Source organism: Diorhabda sublineata, chromosome 9 (genome assembly GCF_026230105.1).
Source record: "Diorhabda sublineata isolate icDioSubl1.1 chromosome 9, icDioSubl1.1, whole genome shotgun sequence".
Lineage (NCBI taxonomy): Eukaryota > Metazoa > Arthropoda > Insecta > Coleoptera > Chrysomelidae > Diorhabda > Diorhabda sublineata.
The window spans coordinates 177,685-188,436 of NC_079482.1; the positions used below are offsets into that span (position 1 = coordinate 177,685).

Consider the following 10,752-nt stretch of genomic DNA (forward strand, 5'->3'; position numbering starts at 1 on the left):
AAAAAAACGTGTTTTTTATAAAAAACAAGTTTTTTCTTCTCTTTTTTGTAGCTTCTCCGGAAATAAAACCGCTTCGAATTTATCGAATACCTATTCATTCATTGCACAGAAACGACCAATGTGTAAGTAATTGCTCACCGCCGACATGGAAATCGACCGAATCGAAATTAACCGTTCCCGGAGAACCCCGTGTTTCCAGAAGTGCTACTAGCTCACCTATTCCTCCAAAAGGGAAAATCTTACAAGGAACTATCAAATGATCCCGTCTCTTATTCATGAACACTTCCAGTGTTTAGTTTACTTACCGAGATTTTTATCGCCAAATTTATTAAATAATCAAACAACTAAATTAAAAATATCTCGAACTTCTTCAACAAATTGTTTAACACCTTCATCAAGAACAATCTCAGTATCAGAATAATTTAATTATCGAATCGCCTATCAATATAAAGGTAGTAAGCAGTTTAAACATTATTTTTTATAGATAAAATAATCCAAAAAATACTTTATTCGTTCTTTTCTTTGTAATTTTTTTGTCCATTAAAACATTTTTAGAATATACTCTCCAAATAAACTAAATCATAAAAGTCGGTTGATTAATAATCAAAATATCGCATGGTAGTTTGTATTAATAGTGAATGATCTTAATTAATTTCCCGATTGAATTAACAAGATTCATTATTTTGATGTTTACGAAATGGCGATAGTTGTTTACTTAATTTGATCTTTATGGGTTTTACTTTTTGGAATGTTCTGGATTTTTCTTAAGAAATTCCGAGTCATATTTTGATTGTAACAAAAAATTCTAAATCATATATTCTGTTTTTATTAAGTTTGACATAAAGTTGAATAACAAAATTATTTTTCACTGTACATAACCATTTAATGGAAAAGACTTGTATATACATCAGTAGCGGAGGAAATATCAATTGAAATTACTCGTAATCGACAACGCATATCAAAAAAATCTTCACTCTCTTAAATAGGGTAGCGCAGAATGTGTGTCAAACACTTATGTCAAAATAACTGAGTAGAATTTAATGAATTTTCATTATTATTATATTGCGAACGGTTTAAATTTAAGTTTAAGATAACACAAATCGATAAAAGATATTTAAATTAATTATTAGAGCTGCAATGGAACGTTTATTTTGCGCTACCTTTTATGATTTGATTCTATGTATTCGATGCATTCAGCGGACGTAGCGCTACCGCCATCTACCGGGAACGTGTCGAACATTCGCTGACAAGCAGTTTTCGATTTATGTAAATTGTTTGTTTCTGTAATTTACCTGTACTAATACAACAGTTGCACAACGGTTTCGTCCTCTGAATACAACCATTGACTCAACTGAATAAATACGTAGGTTTATTTTCAATATTAAATCACATATTAATTTATAGTTAACGCTAATAAATCTACCTCTAAAGTTGATGAAAAATTGTGATTATAACTATCTAGTCATGATGATTATTGTAATATAACCAAAAATTGTATCTATTACAAGTTTCTGCACTAATGAACTGAGAACTATTCAACATTGTTGTCAGATATTGAATTTTTCCGAAAGTATTGAGAAATAAATACAAACGTAATTGTTTAATATTAAAAGAAATGAAACTTTCCTTAGGTGTAAATATTATGTAAATATTTGTACATGACTTAAAAATAAGGAATTCGATTTTAGTATGTCGAGACAATTGAAAATGAAATTTATCGCACATAGATTGTTTTCTCGACATTTTAAAAATAATTCCGCGACAAAAATTCTCTATACCTGCTGTCTTTCTAGATGAGCCATTAAGTTCGGCTAAAACGGGTTAATGGACATTGTATATCTTTTGATCTACTCATAATAATTCAATAAAGTGATTACATCCTAATCATTTAGTATTATTTATATATCCTAAACCCTTTAAATTAAAAAAAAAAAGTAAACAAAACGTTACTGATGTTAGTCGGCGAATTGGACAATGACAAAATTATTTGATGTCACTAAAATGGTGTATTATATACCGGATGTCTCAATAAATATAAATATAAGAAACGTATGAGCTAGAGTCATCACTTAATTGAATTATAAAGGGTTCTTTTATCCGCTACCTTTTGCTGTATTACTTCTAATGTCCCAACCCTTTTTTTCTTATCTAAATCTTGAAATTTCATTGGCCTTCATTCACCCATGATCTATAAAACGGCATATTTAAAGAAATTTATGAAATAAATGAATCTCACTAAGCCACGCCACTGTTTATCACAGACTGTCTGGAAGAAATTGTGTACATACGCCTTCCGACGAATAGAAATAGATTTATGTTTACGATTCGATGTTTTCATTGGTAAACAGTGGAGATGATGAGTCCACGTGGACTGACGGTTTGTTAGATGTTGGAAGAACTGTATAGTAATCGGATAAAAGGACGTAAGATTTTTGTATGTAAATGTATTAATACAATAAAAGACAATTATAATTACTAAGCAAATTTTATTGATAAAAAATGAAAATTTAATTATCAAATTGTTATCGCAGTCGAATACTGTTTTCTATTCTAACCTTTGGTATTCAAGACAAGTACCCAATCAGATTATTTTAATCAATATGTTGTTGTGAAGCATTCAATAGGTAAATAGGTGCTCAAGATACATTTTTTATTTGATTTTAGAATAGATTCACGATTTAATTGGAATTATATCACGATTCAATGAAAAGAAGCAAATAAAAATGTCGCGCTTCTACTTCACAGCAATTTTTCTTGTTTCCTTCACTGCAAATCTAGTGGTAAGTATTTTTTTTTATCAAAATAACCTTTTAAATGATGATTTTAGCATAATTAGCGGCCGTTAAAAAATTTGATCTTACAGAACGGCGACGATTATTATCAACCATTTCCATTGGGTATAGTGAAAGGTAAAAAAAGAACCACCATAACGGGCGTGACTGTTTATTCATTTCAAGGAATACCGTACGCCGAACCACCTACAGGGGAATATAGATTCAGGGTAAGCCGATCGATATTCATCGTAATTAATATTAATTAATTAATTATTTTAGTCCGCTAAACCGAAAGAACCGTGGACCGATATTCTAGATGCGACACAAGAAAGAAGTTTTTGTCTACAAATGACCTCCGATACAGTTGCCGGTAGTGAAGATTGTCTTTTCATGAACATATTTTCGCCCAAAGTAAATATTTTCATTATATCGTAAGGGATAATAATTTGATTTAATTTTATTATAGGATCCAAGTTCGAGTCCAAACCTCCCGGTGATGGTTTATATTTACGGTGGAGGTTTCATCGAAGGTACTTCTGAAGACGTCAACATCGGTCCCGATCATCTAATGAATTACGATGTTGTTTACGTCACTTTCAATTACAGAGTCGGACCTTTCGGTAAAAATACGATGACGATAATAAAAAAAATTTAATTCGTTTTGTTATTTTTAAGGTTTCTTTTCCACCGGAGACGAAGTTATACCCGGTAATTACGGACTTAAAGATCAATTGGAAGCTATAAAATTCGTTAAAAATTACATTCAATATTTCGGTGGTAATCCGGAAAAAATTACTATTTTCGGTCAAAGTGCTGGTTCGGCTTCAGTTCAATATCAACTTTTGAGTCCTAAAGCTAGAGGTAGTTAACTAGATTATATATATATATATATATATATATATATATATGTATATATATATATATATGTATATATATATATATATATATATATATATATATATATAAAAGAAATTTGATGAAAAATATTTCTTTTTCAGGATTATTCAGAGGGGCTATTTGCGAAAGCGGTTCGGCAATAAGCGCTTGGGCTTATCAAAGCAACCAAACCGAAATTTCTTATTTGCTAGCATCTTTACTCAATCCCTCTTTAAAAAATGCTTCATCCACGGAAGTTTATCAATATATGAAACAATTACCAGCCGAACAAATCGACAGAGCCGCTCATATCATACAGAAAATGGTACGTAAACATTTTTGTAGGACAGTACAACGTCTCTTTAGAGTTTGTACGTAGCAACGAGCTTTAGTTTTCGTGTTTATCGTTAATTAAACAAAAGTTTTATTTATTTTAGGAAAAACCTTCAGACAATCAAATCCAGCAAGGATTTTATTTCGCTCCAGTTATCGAGCCCGAACACGACGATGCATTTTTGACTCAATCAATGTTCAGGATGTTTCTCTTGGGAACCTTTAATACAGAAGTAAAAATTATGGTCGGGGTAAATTCCGAAGAAAATCTTTTTTACGTATCCAGTAAGTAATAATTGATGTGTAAAATATACCGTTTTAAGCAAATTTATCTTTTTTTTTTATTTTTATTAAAGATATGACCAATCTTGAACAAATGGCCACCGAAATAACTGCGGATAGTTCAATATTGATTCCAAGAGGACTACGAGCTAATGAATCGAAGAAAGCTGAAATAGCAAATAAGATTAAAGAATTTTATTCTCCCTACCTTCCCTTTTCCTTAAACTGGAGAAGCTTGATAAAGGTAATTGTATTTTTTTTGTCCTTCCCTTAATTCAGAGGCATAATGTCCCTTGAGAAGCCAATCAGGCGCTTTAGGCAAGTGGTGAGGTTTGCTCAAGTGTTTAAACCTTGCTCGAATGAGTGCAGATAACGCGTGGTCTGCGGTTTCGTCCTCCTCCATGCACCAACGGATCGTCCTTGATGCCCAAAGTATCTTAGATGGCAGTGTCCGGTTAGAAGACTGATAACTGCTTAGATCTGGATCAGTTGTTTGGTGTGAGTCACACCAAGGATAGGTTCTGGACTCATCGGTCGTTGCTTTTGTTGCCCGGGCATTCAAACGAGCTGGATCTTAAACCAGATTCTCTTGCACACCGGCACTAGCCTAAAACACATTTTTTCAGCCGTAATAGCAGCTCTACCGTTTGAATAGATTGAAATTACTGTGTTCCAATAGAGTATCGCGCGTCCGCATTCCATCAGAGCGAATACCTCGTCTTGGAAAACGATGGGGCGAAAAAGATTCGCTTATTTCGAAAGTTTCCTCCGGAGAAGCCTGCTTCGATCGAGCCATTCTTCCTGGAGCCATCTGTGTACCGAGCGGCTCCGTTAATCAAAACAGCGGACCTAGAGTCGCCATTCCACTGCTCCCGCTCGGTTTAAAAGTTTAATTTGGCGAAATTAAAAACAGTAATCCGCCCAACTATCAATATTATTTATGATTTGTTAAATACATTCAAAATATATTTTCTTGTTGTTAGTATTTCAGTGATCAAAGTTTTGCTAGATCTCTTATCAAATCAGCTGAATTACAATCGAGATGGACTGACGTTTGGTTTTACGAATTTGCATTTCATGGTGTTTTGGGAGGATATACTGAAGAATCAGGTTTGTTACGATACAAAACTAATAAGTATCTAGTAACGAATATGGTAAATCTATCTATTTTCGATGTAAATACTATTTTGTAGTTGATGGTTTCTCTGAGGATGTCAGACATGGGGAAGAGATGAGTTTTATACTTAGACGTAATTACGGAGGGTTAAATACAACTGATTTATCGAAATATCCGGAAATCGATCAACTGGTCCAAAAACGAGTGATCACGATGTGGACCAACTTTGCCAAATATTTGTAAGTATTAACTAATTGCACACCCTGTACTTCTCAACCTCCATTAGAAGTATGTACCATATATTTTGTCATTGTTAAGTTTTCATATTTTGCAGGAATCCTACTCCTGAACCAACTGAACTATTAGAAAATATAATTTGGCCTACCGTTAAGCCTGAAGATTTCAAATATTTAGCTATTGGATCTTGGTTAGAAGTTAAAACTAATCCGAAGCTGGACATGTATATGTTTTGGAACGAAATATTCTATACATATGGCGCACAACCTTTTATTTCTTGGTAAATTTTCATGAATGTCTTTATTAAAAAATTTTCAAATTATCGATTTTTTTATTCATATGCGTTTCCTTATATTAAAAAGACATCAAACGATTAAAGTTACTAGAGGTTTGCGATTGTGCAGGTATATGTGAGGCACATCTGATTTGATTATTTATACGTCACATCGCTAAAAATCCACTTTATAGCTTTGTCTAACGCTCCTTTAATGATTATATGTCATTTGTCTCAAGATAAGGTTTGTTCTTGCTAGCCGCACTGGACTTAGTTCGATCGGTTAGAAAGAACGATATAGTGCAGAGAGCAATTGGGCATTTGTTGATTGTTGTATTTGAGGTTATTTGATGTGATTCAGGCCGAAGACGAAGATGTAGTGCCACCGTACAGTAAACTGGGTGAATTAGCTCTCTTACACTGCTACTAAGAACGGCGACTCTAGCGCTGGTTCTGCTCTACAAAGAACGCTCAAGTGTACACTTACTGAATTAGCTCTGCCAGTGCAGCTACCAAGAACAAACCTATAATTATGGCAACATTGTACAGAGGAACATAACCTCCTTTACAGCCAACTTTGGCACATGTCAGTAAAATAAATATTTTTATCTAAAAAGACAATGATGAATTCTATTAAGTTAATCAATTATTTAGTAGCAGATACGGCTGCATTTATACAAAATACCCAATTACAGGTAAGATATTTTTGTAACATAACAAAGTTTAGAGTATCAATAAGTTTTTAACATATTTTAGAATGTTGCAAATAATATCTTCACCTGCCCGGATGTAGTTAATGAAATTAATAATAAAAGGCAACTTAGACGCCTAGCTGTCCTTCCTTACGCTCTTATAGTCAAAGAACCATTTCCTGAAAATATCAAATTGGTCACAGATTTTTCCAAAAAAACTGGAGATTATCGTAGTTTATCGGCAACTGATATAAAAGTATTGGCATTAACATACCAACTCGAAAAAGAAAAAGTGGGTACAGAACACCTTAGAACCAAACCTATTGTGGAAAAAGCGGAAATAACTACTGAAAATAAATTAGATACAAATCCAGATGTTACCGGCTTCTTTCTACCGACAGATTCAGAAGAAATTGGAATTGAAAACAACGAATCTGATAAAATTAGAGATGAAAATGATACAGAAAATATATTGGTTCCAGTAAAAGAAGGTATGCGATAATTTCATTCACCATTATGGTATTAAAGACTAGAAGTTTTCACTTTTCAGCTTTGATTTATATTTTTTTCTGTAATTATTTTGATAGATGATGATACTTCTGGTGGTGAAAGTGATGATGGAGAAGATGATGATGATTCTGATAGTGGTTGGATAACTCCCTCGAACGTAAAAATAGTAAAGCAACAAGTAAACTCAGATTTATTAGAACAGAAAAAGGTGGAAGTAGCTTGTATGACAACAGATTTTGCTATGCAAAATGTGCTTCTCCAAATGAATCTTAATGTATCCGCTTTAGACGGTCGATTAATAAAACAGTTGAGGACGTATATTCTACGTTGTTATGCCTGTTTCAAAACTACAAGTATAATGACTAAAAAGTTCTGTCCAAAGTGTGGTAACGACACTTTGAAAAAAGTTGGTGTATCACTAGATGAACATGGTAAAATGCAGATACATATTAATATAAAACGACCGCTCACAGCAAAAGGGAAAAGATTTAGTTTGCCACGAATAAAAGGAGGTAAACATCCTAATAATCCTATATTAGTAGAAGACCAGCCAATGCCTGACAACAAACCCACCAGGCTAGCTCGTACTAAGAATAATCCATTAGATGATGATTATACCGCAGGTATTTTTTCTTTTTTTTTTTTTTGAAAAATTCCTATTCTTAAATTTTAAAACATTAGTAGTTCAAATATCTCTATAGTTTTTAAGAATTTGTGTATTTCTCAGGTTTTTCGCCTTTTGTAATGAGAGATATTAATTCAAAATCGGCCCAGTTGTGTATACGACCAGGACAAGAAATCAAACATTGGATGAGGAAGAATCCAAACGAATCAAGAAGAAGAAGGAAATGAATTTGATATTAGTAGAAATTCTAAACTGTTCAATTATATATTTTCAAATGATGTTAGTTTAACAAATAAACTTTCATTCCATTTATTTGTACCTACCGACTGCTGCCGTTTAAAACTGAAGATATTATTCTAATTTTGGGAATACATAACCCTATGTAGTGTATTTTACCATGAAAGTATATGTTAATTGGTTGAAGACTACTCCAGAAAGCAATTTTATTATTTTTTTGGAACTTATCAAAAAAATCAACACTCAAATGTTCATAATACAGAATTTTGTAATTCTAGGTTTAAAAATAGACAAAAAATTCATATTAAAGATCGATTTATTCATTTATATCTTTTCCTAGAGCATTTATAAGTACAAATTAATCCACCATCTGTATTGAAAATTAAAATGTATCCGTTATCTCCATTGGTAAAGTAGTGTTGTTCTTCTGAACCCCAAGTTACGGGACAATCAGAAAATCCCTGAACGTAAACTGCGACCCATTTATTAGAATTAATGTTACTAAAACAATTTTATAAAAAAGAGAAAAGAATTTTCTACAAACATAACTTACCATAAGCGTTTGAGAATTTGTTGGATGAAAGTGGAAGAAAAAAAACCCTGTAACTTCAAGCAATGTGTTTTTTCTACCTTAGTACCATGTTCATAAGGTGGTGAATAACTAGATAAATAGTTGGTGACATCCGGTTCTAAGTTGCAATCGAGCATCAACATTCCTAACCATTCGATAAATTCTAATGTTTCATCTTTATCCCAATTTGTAATATTAGATACAGGAATTTTTGTATTTACCACAAACGAATTAAAAGTTGAAGAACATTGTTGTACTCGATAACCGAGGTCGGCAAAATATTTGGCTATTGAAGAAGGACATACTTCTTCATCTGGCGCTTCCCAAATCACAATAACTTTTATCTTTTTGAATATTTGCAAACACGACTTTAATTTTTCGAGTTTTGATTTATTATTTAATAAATTATCTTCAGTTAAATCTACATTAACGACTAAAATAGAGTAAACATCAAAAATGTTTAGTAAACGTGATATAACCTACTTACTGTAACGATTTTTTAATTTATTTGTAAAATGTGATGGTATTCCTTCTATACCAAGAGACTGATAAGTATCTTTATCTAAATTCATATACAGTTTACCATCGCTTGTAATACTAATACAATTATCACAGTCTATTCTTTCATCTACATTTAACAAAGTTAATGTGCCTACAATATATTTATCATATATATATATATATATATATATATATATATATATATATATATATATATAATTATATATTATATATATATTATATATATATATATATATAATATGTAATATATCAAATACAAATATAATAAACAACAAACCATTTCTTATAAAACTAGAAATAAACTCGATATTAGTTAATTCTTGAAGTTGTAAATCGTGTATCATGTAATATATACCAGTCTCTAAATCACTTTTTATTTTTGAAATATCTATTTCTTCTGGAGTAATAATTGATACCTGAGAAAAAAATTATTTATTAACAATATTCGTATACTATAAAATCGACTTTCTTCTAAAAATCCTCACCAAATGATTGTAATGAAAGTTGTTGATAGTAATGTTATTGAAAGGTAAATGCCCTTCAAATTTTTCTACGGTTAACAAAGAATCTCGTGCTAGAAAATTATATACTTCTGGTATTTCCATATTATACAGTTATAATTTTATTATAATAAAGTTATGCAGATTATTCACATTGCTAATATGCAAAATAGATATGACTAATTTACGAATATGTGATAACAGATCGTAACAGCTCTGGATTTATTTATTTCAGTTCAACGACATTGTTTTAAGACTTAAAAAAAGCCTTGTAATTGCAGATATAAGCAAATTATTGTTATAACCTATCTTTTATAATAAATAAACGTGTAGCTTGTCATATGTCATACTACTGGCATCTAAGGGTACATTCCACTTATCTCTCCTGTTCCATTTAGTTCAGAGCATACATTCAAGTGGAATGGATTACGAGGCGTTTCGAGTTAACTTATGTTATTGAATTTTTTAGTGGAGCGCTTAACTGATTTACATTACAGTAAAATCAAAATATCATCTACGGCGTTAGTAGAATATTTAGTGCTGGGTCACAAGAATGCTTCAAAAGTACTTATACCACATTAAATAATATGATAGATTTTCATGGTTGCATTCTGCGTTGTTTGAATTTTGGAAATTCCGCTAATTCTTTCAACACTCACTTCGACTCACTCCTTGACAAGGGTGTTCGTGAACGTTAGTCATGACGTCCTTGCCGCTACGTGGAACGCCCAAAAGAGTATTTCAGGCGTCGTGAACGTTCAGTGGAATGCACCCTAAATCGAACAATCACGAAGGAAAACGATCATTGAAGAATTTAACCGAATGATAAAAAATTCCCAGTTACTTATCACCGGTCAAACCAGTTATTGATACTACATATATTGGAACTCTTTTTATCTAAACTGTTGAGAATAATAGTTTAGTATAGCCTTGTAGGGAATGATGAATATTTCTTGACTCTCGGAAACATTTGATCTTTCAAAAATTCCTGTTTTTTGGTTACTTTGTGACAGCGGTGCTGCCAAACATAATTGTTCTCTTCATATAGAGAGCTTTTATTAAATGCTTTACAGAAACAAAATATGGAATATACAATTTTATCGAGGTAATATTGTTAAATATCTAGATCGTTACTATTGGATTTATTCCACTTTGATAGTATTTATTAGAGGAATTTTGTTGCTTCTGATTTCTATTTTTGT

At 31.8% G+C, this 10,752-nt stretch overlaps 4 protein-coding genes across 10 annotated transcripts in view; 3 read left to right on the forward strand and 1 right to left on the reverse strand.

Moving 5' to 3' along the window:
* Window positions 1-1,884, forward strand: part of LOC130448885 (GTPase-activating Rap/Ran-GAP domain-like protein 3) — a 65,327-nt gene extending 63,443 nt beyond the window's left edge. For all 7 annotated transcript variants that reach the window (XM_056786459.1, XM_056786460.1, XM_056786461.1 and 4 more), the window contains one exon: window positions 52-1,884. In XM_056786459.1, coding sequence (XP_056642437.1) covers window positions 52-260 — 209 coding nt within the window. In that variant the 3' untranslated portion in view covers window positions 261-1,884. The remainder of the gene's footprint in view (window positions 1-51) is intronic.
* On the forward strand, window positions 399-5,941 carry LOC130448887 (juvenile hormone esterase-like). The gene is made up of 11 exons (XM_056786463.1): window positions 399-2,780; window positions 2,864-3,001; window positions 3,054-3,185; window positions 3,241-3,394; window positions 3,450-3,635; window positions 3,773-3,975; window positions 4,088-4,268; window positions 4,340-4,509; window positions 5,249-5,375; window positions 5,459-5,621; window positions 5,717-5,941. The coding sequence occupies exons 1-11, from the start codon at window positions 2,724-2,726 to the stop codon at window positions 5,901-5,903; spliced, it is 1,698 nt and encodes a 565-aa protein (XP_056642441.1). The 5' UTR covers window positions 399-2,723; the 3' UTR covers window positions 5,904-5,941.
* Window positions 5,942-6,165: 224 nt separating this feature from the next.
* Window positions 6,166-8,266, forward strand: LOC130448763 (RNA-binding protein NOB1). The gene is made up of 4 exons (XM_056786271.1): window positions 6,166-6,588; window positions 6,650-7,076; window positions 7,173-7,718; window positions 7,823-8,266. Exons 1-4 carry the CDS (start codon window positions 6,514-6,516, stop codon window positions 7,945-7,947), a joined length of 1,173 nt encoding a protein of 390 aa, XP_056642249.1. The 5' UTR covers window positions 6,166-6,513; the 3' UTR covers window positions 7,948-8,266.
* On the reverse strand, window positions 8,256-9,911 carry LOC130448764 (ribonuclease P protein subunit p40-like). The gene is made up of 5 exons (XM_056786272.1): window positions 9,536-9,911; window positions 9,328-9,466; window positions 9,016-9,180; window positions 8,511-8,961; window positions 8,256-8,458 (listed from the first exon to the last, which is right to left on the reverse strand). Exons 1-5 carry the CDS (start codon window positions 9,653-9,655, stop codon window positions 8,278-8,280), a joined length of 1,056 nt encoding a protein of 351 aa, XP_056642250.1. The 5' UTR covers window positions 9,656-9,911; the 3' UTR covers window positions 8,256-8,277.
* Between the last annotated feature and the right edge of the window lie 841 nt (window positions 9,912-10,752).